General features: G+C 54.4%; 1 protein-coding gene across 1 annotated transcript in view; it reads right to left on the minus strand.

The window, feature by feature from the left end:
* Positions 1–3,811: 3,811 nt before the first annotated feature.
* DCPS (decapping enzyme, scavenger) overlaps positions 3,812–14,992 on the minus strand; it is a 38,634-nt gene continuing 27,453 nt past the window's right edge. Inside the window, exons 4-6 of the mRNA XM_059414061.1 lie at positions 11,485–11,598; positions 6,103–6,213; positions 3,812–4,248 (exon numbers count right to left, since the gene is read on the minus strand). Coding sequence (XP_059270044.1) covers positions 3,982–4,248; positions 6,103–6,213; positions 11,485–11,598 — 492 coding nt within the window. The 3' untranslated portion in view covers positions 3,812–3,981. The remainder of the gene's footprint in view (positions 4,249–6,102; positions 6,214–11,484; positions 11,599–14,992) is intronic.

Here is a 14,992-nt window from a genome sequence, read left to right on the forward strand (position 1 = left end):
ACAACCACCACCAATGACAACCATCTTCTTTAAAAAAGGACATTTTAAGATCATATATACATGCTTGGAATGAAGATTTTGGTCCTTTCTGAGAAGGAAGATTTACATCAGTCTCTTCAGAAAGAAGTAGATACACGAAACTTTTGGATATGGAAGCCTTACAAGAGAAACAATTTCAAATGTTACTTTGTATGTAAATATTTCTCGATTTGTTTCTCCGTCCGGGGCTCTGTGTTCAACAGAGACATGCAAAGTCGAGCTCACATGTCCTTGTTCCGAAATGTTATTTTTCTCCTTTTCATGAAGGAATGTGGACAAATCCAGGACACTCAGCAATTTTGCTCTATGAGGAAACTTTTGGGCAAAATGAAAGGAGCCAGGGAACAATAGCAGTCATGCTTCCTTCCTTCTGCAGCCACGCCGAGGAGATAGTAGGCCAAGTACGGAGGGCTGACGGCCAGTTGTGGACACGTCCAGGATTTTTCTGGGAAGGGTGACATCTCCCACTGTTCCAGCACAACAGGGACACAGGCACGCACAGGGAAGGCACAGAGTCAAATGCAGAAGGCCTTGGTGGCAGCACACAGGACATGTCATGTTGCCAGAGGGGGCTGGTGTTTGCTAGTTGGTGAAGATAGGGTCGAGGGACACTGGATCTCACTCAGGAAGCTTTCCCGGGCAGCAGGATGTGTGGTTCTGCAAAGTGACATCAAGAGGAAAGCTAGGGCGTGGGGGGGGGGGTGAGGGGGTGCGGTCAGTTGAACGTCCAACTCTTGGTTTCCGCTCAGATCATGATCACAGGGTCATGAGATCAAGCCCCGCGTTGGGCTCTGAGCTCAGCGAGGAGTGTACTTGGGCTTCTCTCCCATTGTCCCTCTGCCCCTCCCGCTCTCTTTCTCATCTCTCTAAAATAAATAAATTAAAATCTTTAAAAATTAAAAAAAAAAAAAAGGAAAGCTAAGACAGAGAGGGGCTGATTCTCACTCTGCATCCCCCTGGACTGAGAAGCAGGAGACCTGGGTTGAATGGAATTTCTTTACTTGAGGGGAAAGCCTTCAGGGGGTGGGGGGCTGACCCAGTTGCTGTGACCTGCTCCAAACCAGGGGGCCTGGGGGGGGGGGGGGTGCACTTGGACCCCTGTGGTCCCTGGGAACAGACTCCCTAGAACTGACAGGAAGTGGCATGCGGTCAGAAAGCTTGGGTCTTCTAGAAGAGGGCCTCTGGGAGTTCAGATGAGGGAGTTCAGACAGTGACTGACCCCTTGACTCAGCCCGTTTCTTGCTGCAGCCAGAGACGCCAGGATTCAGGTAAGGTGGGGTTGCCTTGAAGACACGGTCTCACGTGGTGACGAGGGCAGATCAGTGTATGTCAGATAGGGGCTCAGCAGGATCAGTTTCATGGCTCACCACACATCTGACCAGCCGTTTCCTGGAGGAGAAGCAAACACTCTAGTGGGCAGTGACCCTGGCTACTGCAGGGGCCTTTGGGGACAGGAAGTCAAATTCCTGAGGTCTTCTCTCCCTGAGCAGTCTGCAGCTTGCGGGGCTGTTCTCTGGGCCTTAGTGACTCCGGCTTCAGGCGCCAGGGGAGAAGCGATCCTCTTCCCCCCAAAACAGAGTTTGTCCTGGAGGAGGAGTACCACCCAGCATGGCAAAGGAGCAAAGCTCTTAGAACCTCTCTAGAACAGCTCTTATTACTGTCTCATCCAACGTTCCCCCAACCCACTGAGATGCACTCAGGGAGTGTACAGGCTGGCGGGTCTTGATCTTCCTGTTTCCAGCGCCGCCTTGCAGTGCTGGTCCATCCAAGATGTTTGCTAGAAACTTGACGGATGGGTGAGTAAACCTGAGAGGAAGGAGGAGCCTGGGACAGATCGAGCTGGGGAGTCAAGTGTGGGGAGGCAGCTTAGTCCCAGGGAGATGGGAGAACCTCGGCCCCTGGGAAGTTCCCCAGCGGTCCTGTTTTGGGGTCAGGGTTGGCCACCTGCCAGTCTTTTCCAAGCACGTACCATGTTGTGTGAAGCCAGCTGAGAGCCCCACCGGCAGAACCTGATCTTTCAAGGAGAAAAGGTCGCTCCTGGGATTGAATCCCTCCACTCTGTCTGCAAGGAGGGGCCTCTTGGGTCAGCATCCCCTCCACTCCTCTGCACCCCTCAATTATCTTTGCGACAGTTCTTGTACACGAACAAAACAAGCCAGGGGTTCCCGTCAAACTGGCCAGACATTTTGCTGCTTCATCTCCTTCTGGGGAGGAAGGCAGCTGCCCCCCAGTGCCAACCCTCTCCCTGTAACTTGTCCCTTCGGCCTCACTGCCTTATTCCCCGTGGGTTATCCTGCCAGACATGCAAGGGGTCAGCTACCCCACCAAGCACTGTGATCCCACAAGTATGTTCCATTGGTCTTCCTAGGGGACCTTGTACACCAGCCTCTCCCACATGCCTGTTTTCAGGGTAGCTTCCTGGGTGCTGCCTCTTTTTATTCCTACAGTTTGCTTGGCTGTCTGCCCCAGTAGCCTGGAGGTTAGAAGCTTTGGTTTCCCAACAGCTAAAGCGCTACCTAGCTCCAAAGTCGATCAGTAATTCAAACCGTACCAGAAAGCAACACCAGCACATGTTAATTACACGCAGGACGCTTCACGGATCCTCATCCCTGTTCTCTCACAAGGGAACAGGCTCGGGACACCTGGGGTCTGGTCCAAGGCTATGGGGTGAATGTCAGCTCCAGGGGGAGACACTTCTGTTTGTTCACCACTTAGCAGTCTCCAGGGCAGTGCCTAGCCTGCGATGTATGTTTGATAAGCCTTTGACTCTGAACTGTTGCCTGGTTCTCAGTCCAGGAATTGCAGAATATGGGCCATCCCCACCTTATGCTTCCTTCTTATCTCTTAGCAGAACTGAACATCCTGAGGCCTCCAGAGGAAGCACAATCCAGAAGGGCTGAGGGACTAACATGCCAACGCCAGCCCCTCTGCGGTGTGATACACACACATCCCCCGTGCTGAAGTGAGTGCCTTATGTGTCCAACCGCATGCCCTCACCTGCGTACCTATGACGTCACCCTTCCCAGATAGGCCCCCGCTGGCTCCCCAAGGCTACCAGCCTCACTCTGGGATCCCTTCCTGGCCTCCAGATCCTTTGACAGAGACCCGTGTCGCTGGTCACACCTCGAAGCCGAGCCCCTCGGAGCTTCCATCCACCACCGCAACCCTATCATTTTGCCCTTGACAGGCTGTCTGGTGTTTGGTCTTCCATCTCTCTCTGTGAGTTTGTTTTGTCTTCCACCCTAGATAATAAACTCAAGGCCAGGGGCTCACTGACCAAATAACAGAGGCAGAGGCAAGTTTTTTTGGGCTTGCATCATCTGATTCCTATTAAAACCCTCCCACTTCCAGGCGGCAGTCCTGCATCCTTGTCAACAAGAAGTTTATCAGCGGGGTTGCGATCTCTGTTCTGGGGAGGGCAAGAGGAAGCCCTGGCAAAAACACTCTATAGAGGATTTCCAGAGAGTTTTTGTATTTGGTTTTTTGGGGGAACTCCTGGACACGCGCGCCTCGAAAACCATGAGGAAGATACAGCAAATGGAAAGAAGGAAGGGGAACGTGAGAGCAGAGTAGGAAGGACTGAAGTTAGGGAGAGGCACCACCTGATCCGGGACATGGAAATCATCAAGAATGGTGCTTACTGGGATTTAGAGAAAGCCCTTGGCACGTATCGGGGTCAGCAGAAGCCACCACCCCAGACTTGGCTCCTGTCCCAGATATTCCTATCCTGTTCTGCCCCTGCCACCTGCCTCCCCAGGCAACAGACCACACCAAAGGAGACTAATACTTTATTCACATCCTAGGAATAAGCCAGTACAAAATACATTTTTTTAAAAAAATTCACTTGGTGCTAAAAGTCCCGAGCCCTTCCCCAGGTCCCTCCCACCCCCGTCCCCAATCCCACACATCTGTGCTCTTTGCCGGGCAGCCCCAGGGTTGGACTCAGCTTGTCTGGGCCTCCTGCAAGAGCCCGAGCAGTGGGTCATCAGCCCTGAGGGCGAAGGTGAGGGTGCGCCGCTGGTAGTAGTCCGGATCACACTCCAGGTTCTCGATCACGTCTGCTAACAGATGAGCCCGCTCCACGCCTGTGCCGGGGGCCTCAAAGCCCAGGGCCGTGAAGTGCACGTGCAGATGGTAGTAGGAAGGCAGGTAATGCAGGTACACGCGGAGCTGGTCCCCCTTCACCTGGTAGCGCTGCAGGATGGCCTCCTGAGGAGAAAGGGGGTGCAGGAAAGGGGTCACTGTGCTCCCCATAGGCCCTCCTCTGTCCCTGCTCCCCGACTGGCCTCTGGACCGCTGACAGAAACCCCCAGACACTCCCTCCCCACAACTGGCTGCAGGTCCCCATCTTCCACTGTAGGAAATCAACAGAAGCAGGTGACAGCAGCAAAGCGGGGGCTTTTCTCCCAAATGAAGGGAACAGGGGCCTCCATTAAGGTTCCACACTCCAACTTAGATGAAACACTGAAGCTGGGTTTCATCAAACAGCTGCTGCTGGGACTCTAGGAAGTCCCAGCGCTGAAGAACAGGTCCCAGAGGTCCAAGACTATAGGGACTGTCCTCCCCCGCATGCCTGATGCCAACTTAAATCACTGAGGAGGTGGGAGGGGGGCTTACACCCTCTCTCAGCGTAGAACAGAGTGAAGTGGGGGAACAAGGGTGACAGGGATGGGGCTGAGCCGAGGCTTGGTGGAAGAGAGAGGAAGGGGGAGGGCACATGGGAAGGGCTGCTAGAAGACCCAGGGAAGATCTGGCTGGACTCCTAGTGGAAGGAGAAAGCACTGACTTTGACCCTGGCTCCCTCTGTCCATCCCCCACCTTGCTCAGAGGTAGGGCTATTTCTACCAAACCCCAGGTCTGGAGCCTCCAAGGCTTGGCATTAATAGGAGAGTCTGATTTCCACTGTGGGTGAAACCCTGAGCAGGTCAGAGGTGAAGAGAAAAAGATGAGGGCCTCGGTGGGCTCAGAATATACCCCACAATAACATCCTGCACTTGGAACTCTGCCTTGGGATCTCTGCAGTGGTGTGAGGCCAAGGCTAGGGCACCTAAAGCCCTTGGGGGGATAAGTGTGGCTGGCCTGTCGGGACAAGGCTGCCCGAGCTGCCAGGACAAGTGGAAGTGTAGGCCCAGCATTTCCCTGCAAGAAAGATGCCACTCTGCCATCCAGAGGCTGCTTCAGGAGAGAAATTAATTACTCCACAAAGATACAGCCAGCCAGAAAGGCAGTGATGTGGGCAGGGAGGAGGGAGAAGGTGGGACAGGGTGCAGAGGCGGGACAGCTGGGGTCTAGAGGTCAGCAAAGAGCGGCTCCCGGAAAGCCCTTCCCCCACACCTGCAGCAAAACCACTGAGAGCAGCTCTCCTGGTGACTGTGGGGCCCCAGCACAGGGGCAGCGTCCTTGAACGCCTGAGTGAAGGAAAGACTGGGGACCAGCCCACAGGATGGGATTTTGCAGCATCCCATCCACATACTGAGGCAGGGAGGTGAGCTGATGAGTCCTGCCCAGACTTACTCAGGTGGTGAGGGTCAGAATGTCAGGACCAAGACCATGACCCAAGATTCTAGACCCTTTTCCCTCGCCTCCAGGGCTCCTCTTTAATTTCATGTGATTCAGCAAATATCGCCGTACAAAGCACCCCAGGACGCCAGGCGCTACAGAACCCAGGTTCTGGCCTCAGGGCAGAGGAGGAGGGCCTTGTGCACACATTGGAGCGGGGGCCCATCTGCCCAAGAAATGTGTCTGGCATGACATGGCTGTCATGATCCTGGGAGAGGAGGGGTCCGAGCAGAGCTGCATAGGAGAAAAGCTCGGAGGCAACAGTGAGAACCCAGGCAGAGAAAAGGCGGCTAAAAGCGGAGCTGGAGGAAGGGCAGGACCAGAGGACAAGGGTCTTGTGAGTCCATCTAAAGAGCCTTCCTGGGGTCGTGGGACGGGCATCCAGAGAGAAGCCCTGTTCCCAGATGGACTTCTGTGAAGTGTGAGGAAAGTGGCCGGGGAGCACAACGGCATTGGAACAGAATTCGTCTGGGCTTCTGTGTGGATCTAGCCGAGATGACTCACCTGGCCCTCCCGGAGGATATTCCTGAGCAGCGGCAGGTGCTCTGGAGTGAGGTCCCGAAGCGATCGGATGCCGCGGCGATGGCAAATGGCGATCAGGTACAGGTCATCAAGCTGCACAGAGATCGGCAGGGGTCAACCAGGCTCAGCGGCGGACAGAGCCAGGGGAGGCTGCCTATCCTGGAATCCTTCAGGGAAGCCAGGACACACCTGCCCCCCAGGCCTGCTGCTGTGCCGGCCACAGACGATCCCGGGGAGCCCACGGCAGGGCCGGTCCCCCGGGACAATGGGGGCCTCCAAGTGCCTGGGATGAGTGGGATTGTCTAAGGACAGAACTTCTCTTTATTCTTCCTACTGAAGAATATCATATGGGAGTATTTATATTCTCACAGAACTGATGGGGGGAGGGCTAGGAGAAGAAGGTTCAAGAAAGTGCCAAGGACAATTCTTTCCCTCCAAAGAGTTTATGTGCTAACAGAATGTACCTAAGTAGCTACTACGAGACAAAGTTTTTCAAAAGTAAGAAAGGAAGAAAAAGGAAGACTAGCTGGGGTGATCCAGACAGGCTTCCTGGAAGAGGAGACAGAGAATCTAGGTCTTAAAGAAGAGGTAGTGTTTAGAAAAAGAGCATGCGGGTAGAAGGAACAGGGAAAGCGAAGACTCAGAGGGAAGAAAGTACAGAGCATGTGAGGGGGGTCGAGGAAGCAACCTGATTTGTGGGGAGTCCGGTGCAGGTGTAGAAGGATTTGAAGGGTGAAAGGGGACCCCAAAGCCAGGTCAGGAATGAGCACACCAGAGTGCTAACCCTTCTTCTCTCTTTCCCTATCCCACAGGACTCACACAGGACCCTTCCTGCTGTCCTTCCTGAAAACAGTACCTGACTGAAAACCTGGAGGTTGTAACAGTGCAAAGAACCAAAGTCAACAAGGTCTTGTGCCAGAAGGCAAATGCACTCTTCCTCTGCCCAGAAAACCTTCCTGCCCCTCCCGCTCACTCCAGCCCTGACCTGAGCTGATGTTCACATCCACGTGCAAGGCAGGCACCAGATGCCAGGGCTCCCCGGAGTGAGGCATGGGGGAACCCCAGAGAACCCCACTGGGCATTCTGAGCTGCTACATTCCTCAAGGGCATGATCCAGGGACCGTGAGTCACCCGACCAAATCCCCGAGAGCCCCAGTTTGAAACTGAGAAGGAGGATGCCCATATGGAGCCTGCTGTCCAACTGTGCCCCTGCACACCAACACAGTCTCTTCATACCACGGACATTCTTCTCTAACAGTCTGGGCTCTCAGCCTCAGGCCTGCTCCAGATGAGCCCCGTGGGAACCTCCCAGCAAATGGCTAAGCTGTGCTTACCTAAGCCACAGCTTGCTCCCAAGCCCTTTCGAGGCTTTCCCTCCTTAGGGCCTGTGCCCAGGACATTTTCCCTCTCTTTCTGCTTCCCAAGAAGCAGCAGGAAACAAGACTGTCTTAACCTGGGATTCTGCATGCCTGCTGGTATCTTCAGCTGTTCTTACGTGCCCCTGTCGCAGACCCAGGTAACAGTAGCACTTGTTTTAGATGACGTTTGCTGACAAATCACAAACATGACATTAAGTCACATCTCTCTGCCCCGCGGGCATGGAAGGAGGCATGAAGCCGGCTGCTGGGCGTCTGCTCACAGGGTGCATGAGAGGGAAAAGCAACCCATCCTTTGATAGCAAATGTGACCCCCAGATTTTCCACAGGCAGTTCAGGCCCCCCAACCCCCACCCTGGGGCCTAGAGAAAGGATCTGAAGAAAGCTAGACTAAAGGAGCTGGCAAGGGTCTCAGACTGGTATCCCCGAAGGTGGCCCACTGATCACTCCAGGGAGACTAGACACTATCAATCTCTTTACGAGGCAGGACCACAGAATCCAAGTAAGAGCTTCCTGGCAAGGGGCAAGATAGAGAGTGGCCAGAGCCCTGGGGAGCCACATCTCTACCTCTGGAGTGACCCAGAGGAAGAGTTTCTTGGTCTGGGCGTTTTAGACCCAAGAACCTACCTGAGATGAACTGAAAGTACACATTGTGTCCACTGAGATTGATACGTACATACACACACAATATGCAAAGACTATAAATGGAAGGAGACAAAAAGAAATTGTCTAGGCTAAAGGTACCACTTCCAAGCAAGTATTTGTACTACTTGCATTTTTACTACGCGTCTGTGAGGAGAGAGCAGAAGACAAGCTGAGGACAGGGCACAGGCTGACACCCCGCAAGCCCCCGCTTCCCTAGCTGGGATCTGTGTTTGTGTTACATTTCTCAGGTATCCCTACTGCCCTAAAGCCAAGGGAAGGAAAGACAAATGGTTAATGTAGACAGATTACAGTCCTGCAGGACAGGAGTCTCACTCAGTTTACAAATGTCTTAGTGATTCATAGGAAAAAAGCATTCTTATGAATAAGGTAACTTCCAGAAGGAAACTCCCAACATCTTAATGTTAATGCTTTGCTAGAGGGAAAAACAACCTTAACTCCACACTGGCAAGGCCTCTAATATCTTGTAGGTCCTCTTTAGCTTAGGAAGCTTCTTTTGAAAACCTCTCTTTTTCTTTATTCCCAAGTATACAAACAGCCACCCCTCACAGCCCTGGGGCAACAGCTCCTTCTGCTCACAGAACCTGTCCCCATGCTATAATAACACCACCTTTTTGTACTAAAAACACTTTAGGAATTCTTTCTTGGTTGTTGGCTCTGGACCTCACCTACATTCCCAAACTACATCACATTTATTAACTAGACCATAAAAAAAAAAAGCAAATAAAAGAATATACAAGTGATTTCTTACACGAACTGGGGAAGGGAAGCAAGACTCTCTAGCAGACATTAGGCATTTGACAAATACATGTGAAGTGGACAGATGAGTAGACAGACAGATGGATGGACAAACAGTCTCTTTAATCGTGGGCCAGCAGCTGCGAACGTATCTTTATGATATACTTTCCTTGGGAGAAAGAGCAGCAGGAGAGATTCTAGGGTGGCTAGGACGGCTTCTTTAAGCAAACACCTGAGTACCTCTTTCCTCAGTCCCCTCCTGGTATGAGGACAAAGAAGGAAAGTCCAGGCCCGGTCTGTCTCGCCTGCTGACTACACTGGCAAGTTCTAAAGGAGCTGTCCATTTCAGTGTTCTGTCACAAGCCAGGGATTCCAGACAATGAAACACGGCAGCACCAAGAGACAGACGCTAATTAAGCAAAGGTTAAGAACAATTGCACCTGTATGGCCATCAAAGGGAAGTCTGACATTTCATAAGCCTATTCATAAGCCTGAAGGGTAAGCCCTGTGGCTGGGAGCCCAGTGCCCTCCCTGAAGACTTTCCTGTCTTTTTTTTTTTTTTTTTTTTTTTTTAAAGATTTTTATTTATTTGTCAGAGACGGGGAGAGAGTGAGCGAGGACAGGCAGACAGAGAGGCAGACAGAGGCAGAGGGAGAAGCAGGCTCCTGCCGAGCAAGGAGCCCGATGTGGGACTCGATCCCAGGACCCCGGGATCATGACCTGAGCCGAAGGCAGCTGCTTAACCAACTGAGCCACCCAGGCGTCCCAAGACTTTCCTGTCTTAAAGGAGACAGACAGGCAGTTCCACTGGCAGGGCTCGCAGGATGCGGGCCAGCACAAGGTCAAAAAGACAATGCATTTTCTTTAGTTATCTTCTTCAAAGATCTCAGGAGGTAGAGGAAGTTGCCCCTACCTCCTATCCCATCTCTCGTGACTCAGTCTGCGACCCAGGGCCTTCAGGTACAGGGCTGCCCACGGGGAGACAGGACAGACAGGGGCTTACAGAGCTGCACAAAGGCGTCGCCCAGAGCTATCACTAGCACCCCTATCCTTTGACCTTGTCCCAGCTCCCCAGAATAACTCCAGAGCCAGGCCTTGCCTCCTCCCTTGAGGCTTATGGTGGGGATAACCTGCAGGGCTGGGGGTGGGGGGAGCAGACACCGGTATGCTGGCAGCCTCCCCACCACTACCCTGCCCTACCAGTGGGCAGTCACCTCCTTTGTCTTATCGGGCTCGAACAAATCACCACTCAGTGCTACAACTTCTGAAAATTCCCTTCAGATTCCCTACCATCCCTCCAGCCAACTTCAGGAACTCCCAGGAGCCTCTCTTAAGAGGCAGCTGGCAAAAAAAAAAAAAAAAAAAAAAAAAAAGAGGCAGCTGGCACTCACTTGCCTGGGTGCCTCTGAGCTGAAATCGTGTCCCTTTACCCTATCCACAGGCCTTCAGCCCCCTTTTTGGGCAGTGAGGGAGTGGCATGGTAGGTCTAGAAATTACCAAATCAACAGAGTAAACTGCCAATGAGCGCAGTTTAGGACCCAAAGGCAGGCCAGGACGGAGAAAGCAGGAGGGAAGGTGTGCATGGAGACGTGATGGGCAGGACCCTGGAACAATGCCTGTGTGTGAGGGGTCCAGGAATCAGAAGGGTCCACCCAGGGGCAGCACAGCTTAGATGACTCAAGATCTAAACTGCAAGAGAGTGTCCCGGCTCTGCACTTGCTACCCAGCAATCCCATGTCTGGTTCGTCAGCCAGGCAGTGGGTGGCCCCTGGCCCACCACAGGCTGAGCCTGGCTCGAGGCCATGCTCCAGGCCATGGTAGGGACAGCACTTCCTGCCACACGGTGGTACTCTGCCTATCACAGATACCGTCATTATTAAAATTCCACCCAAACAGATGGTGGTGCACTATGGCTTTGGTGGTGGGCTGGGGTGGCAGGGGAAAGAAGAGTGAGACAGAGGGAGTCTGCAGAGCACCTGAGAGAAGGTGAGTCAGGTCAGTTCTGCTGGAAACCTGCTCTTTACCAGGGTGGAGGTGAGGGGCATGGAGGCGAGGAAACAGAGCTGAGAGGGTCAGGTAGAAGCCCTGGCCACTGGAAGACCCCTCTTAGCCATAGGTGGGTGGAGGGGACCCCTCCCACACTGGGCGGTGGAGGAGACCACTGCTGGACTGGGCGGTGGAGGGTGGGTTGGTTGCCATGGTTCCTTCCTATCAGTGCCTCACATCACAGGCCTGCCTGGATCTGCTGGAGTCCAAGGGCGTGGAGAGAATGTAAACAGTCCTCAGGGTTCCAGGTGCTCCTGGAAGGGAGAGTGGCGGCCAAGCCACTTGGCTGGCCGAAGAATGGCCCGTGTAGTTATGGACGCAAACATCACCCCCTTCTTCAGCCCCTGGGTGAGAGGAGAGCCAGGAAGAACTTAAAGCGGACTCGTGAAGGTGTCCGTGTTTGTGCCCAGCTCAGGCCTCCACTGTTGGAGAGTTCACACCTGCTCGGAGAGACCAACGTGGGAAAGCAGGGCAGGACGGAGAACCAACAACCTACAGCAAGTTACGGGAGACCAGAGAGCCCCAGCAAGAAAGCTTTTACCTGCTGTTGGTTCCACTTGAGATCGGGGATGAGGACAAAGCCATCGGAGGGATGTGGGTTCTCAAAAACAATCCGGTCGGTTTCCGCCTTCTTATCCAGAATGTTGTACACCCACTGGAAGGAGTGGGGAGAGAGAGGGTTCACACAGCTGCTCATGACCTCAGGGGGAAAACCACAGACTAGCCATCAAGGGCCATTAAGCTCAGGGGGTTCTACACTCCAGCTGCCTTGTCCCCATTGCTCTGCTCTGTCCAGAGACTTCCCCTCTTCCACCACTGCCTTCCCCTCATGGGCACTGCAGCTTGGACTGGTCCGAGCTCTTTAGGTCTTTCCTGTGGACATGCCATGGACACGCTCACTGGGCCTCACAAGCCTGTTCAGCATCCATCCCTCCGTGGCCCCCAGGTCTCAGGGATGGCTATCTCCATAGGCCCCTCCCCACTTTATTCAGGACCGCAGACAAAGCCTGTCACAAGGACAGGCCGAGGGCCCAGACATTAACACGTGTGGGCTTCACATCCGGCTGGGTGGGACTCTCGCCAGCAGTAGGCTCGGGGCCTCTGGAGCTGCAGCAGTCTCAGCTGACATGGGCCCTGTGTGACACAGCAGAAGTGGCTCAACCGGGAGACGGCAATTACACAGACCTTTCCTGTCAGCGCAGGGCCTCCGGCACCACCCCCACAGACCTTTTTATCAGCTGCTGGCAGTCTTCAGAGAACCCTTCCCTGAGTTCTAGTGTGGATCCTAGGACATCCCTGGGATAGGGTCCTGGTGGCCTCTCTGAAGCCAGCCAGCCTGCAGGGAGGTTAAGACAGGAAAGCCCCTGTTCTCACAGGGCTCAAACCTAGAGACCTCTTTTCTTCTCCACTTCTCCAGAGCTCTGAGTCAACTCTCAGCTTGAAATTTGAGAGAGGAGCCTGCTGGAGAGCCAGAGACAGGGCAGTGGCTGGGCTGGCCCTCAGGTAGTGCCTCCTAGCTCACTGTGGGGGTTGATCAGGGGGCCAGGGCACCCACACAACCAGCCAATGGTGGGCTCCTCTGCCCATTTCCAGAAGTTCGGGCACAACTGGGGTCTGTGAAGGCCAGTGGCAGTGGAGGCTGGTCTGGGGTCTGCCCACCTCATCCTGAGTCCACATCCTCGGCTCTCGGCTGGCATTTGTAAGGTCAAATGTGACTATCTGAGACAGAGAAGGGGAGAGGGTGCCTGCCTGGGGAGATCCGGGGCTCTCAGACCCCCTGGTAGGGCCCACTCACTACAAAAGAGAGGCCTTCCCAAGAATGCTGGCTGTGCCCTCTTCCTGGGAGTGGGCTAGAGGCCAGCCAGCAGTGGCTTCCTCGGGCCACAAGGGGCCATGGCGATGCCCAGCCCAGCATGTGGAGACAACCACAGAGGCACTTCCTTTCCCACTGGAAGGCTCGCTGTGAATGTGCTGTAGGGAAAAAAAAAAAAAAGCCAGAACCTGACCCAAAGCACCTCAAAAGTAAAGACGAGGTAACAGTAGGAGAACACTCTGTGGAGAGCCCTGGAGCGGCCTCCCTGGGGCCGCTGCTTATCTCTTGCCCACAGGTAAGCCACCCCCGCTCAGACTGGAAAAGCTGTGTGGTAGTCGATAGAGAACAAACTGGTTCTGGAGCCCACCAAAGCTTGGTTTCCTCTCCCACCTCCTCACTAACTAGCTGACACCTTGGGTAAGCGGCGTATTCTCTCTGAGACTCAGTTTCCCCCTTTGAGGGGGTGAATTATACCTGTATGTCAGGGTGGAGTGGAGTGTACAGGACTGAGAGCACCCAGCACAGCACAGGCCCCGAAGAGCAGAGGCAGGTGCTGGGAAAGCTCCCACGTGAGGGGCCGTCGGGCTGCAGGCCTGTGATGACAAGAATGGGCACTCTGCTGGAGGCCACGCACCAAGAGAGGAGGCGAGCAAAGGTGAGGTGGTGGAGAGCAGCCTACCACGTGCCCGGGCCCAAGGGCCTCCCTGGGACTCCCACTCACATGCACTGGTGTCCCCATGTGGCAGGTTAAGGAAAACACAAACACGAGAAGTCCACCCAGTTCCAGCCCAGAGCATGGCCCCAGAGCCCACACTTCAGGCCATGTAGGGAAGGCCTCTGGAAGAGCAGGAGGGACGTGCATCCAGGTGAAGACCCAAGCCAGCAGCCTGGATAAGGGGGAGAGGGGACACCAAGGAAGAGAATTCACACAAATCACAAGGTGGGGTGCATGTAATGGGCAGCGAGCCCATCAGAAAGCTAGCCCGGAAGACGCAGCCAGCCCTGGCTTCTGGAACACACCTGGCAGACTTCCTTGCAGTAGGTGACACTGGCAATTCCCCTCCCTGGGGATACCTCCCTCCCCATCCACTCTCCTCCTGCTGAGAGCTCACCCACCTGCTGGCCAGCCACTCTCCTGGCCATCTTTCCCCTGCCCAGAACCTCTAGCTGTCTCAGCTCTGCCCCAGCCCCAGCCCCACACATGCACAACAGCAGTGACCACACTGGTGCCCAGTGCCTGCTGGGATCCAAGGCAGGTGTGTGGTGTGTAGCACCCCTCTCAGTCCCCACTGGAACCGCAGTCACCTTTTCCAGACAAGGAGCTGGGCTCTCAGGTGCAGGGCACCCACACTTCTCAAAGATGGCAGAAGTGGAATCCGAATTCTGGGCTGACATGCCACAGCCTGATGACTCACAGGACCGACAGGTTTAGCCTGATGGTCCCCAACGCCCGGGACCCGGACGTCCAATGGCATTGTTTGATGAGCTATAAGCACCTCAGAAGTGAGGAGCCAAACAGGGTAGTTGGCTAAGAGTGCAGGCGCCGGGGGATGCAGCCTGGCTATGAGTCCCATCTCCAAAGTGTCACTGAGAAGATTCGGTAAGGTGATGCACACCTCCCAGAATGCTGGAACCGTCCCCACACCCAGGGAGTGCTCGCAAGTCCCAAACTAAACTGTTTCCCACATGACCCTCCTCCACCGTCCATGGCCCACCGCCCCGGCCCACGACCTATGCACGACCGCCCACACAGGACCTGGAACCACCCCAGACCCTTCACTTGCCTCTTGGAACCCGCCACCTTCCAGCCCTGCTTCTCAAATCCCTGCTGAAGCCTTCCGCCACTGCCGTGGCCTCAGTCCAAGACCCACCTGAGCCCTCACAGCTTTCCTACTCCCACACTCACTAGACACCCCCACAAGTCTTAAATCTATGGAACTCATATGCTGAAAACCTTTTAGGGGACCCTCAGTACCTATGGCAACTGTTCTGAAATCTGACAATCATTAGAAACAGAGATTAAAAAAAAAATACAGATTTCCCAGCTCCACTCCCTGAGCATTCTGACCTAGGAGATAGGGAGTAGGTCTCCATACTCTGTATTTAAAAAACTCTCCGCAGGCAATCCTGATGAACTGCAAGGTCTGGGAGCTCCTGGTCTTCCAACTAGGGGCACCCGCCTGCTCCTGGTCCCTGCTCGCCTTCTCCTGTTGTTGCCTGCCCATCCCCTGGGCCT

This window comes from Mustela nigripes, chromosome 1 (genome assembly GCF_022355385.1).
Source record: "Mustela nigripes isolate SB6536 chromosome 1, MUSNIG.SB6536, whole genome shotgun sequence".
In the NCBI taxonomy this organism is placed as follows: Eukaryota; Metazoa; Chordata; class Mammalia; order Carnivora; family Mustelidae; genus Mustela; species Mustela nigripes.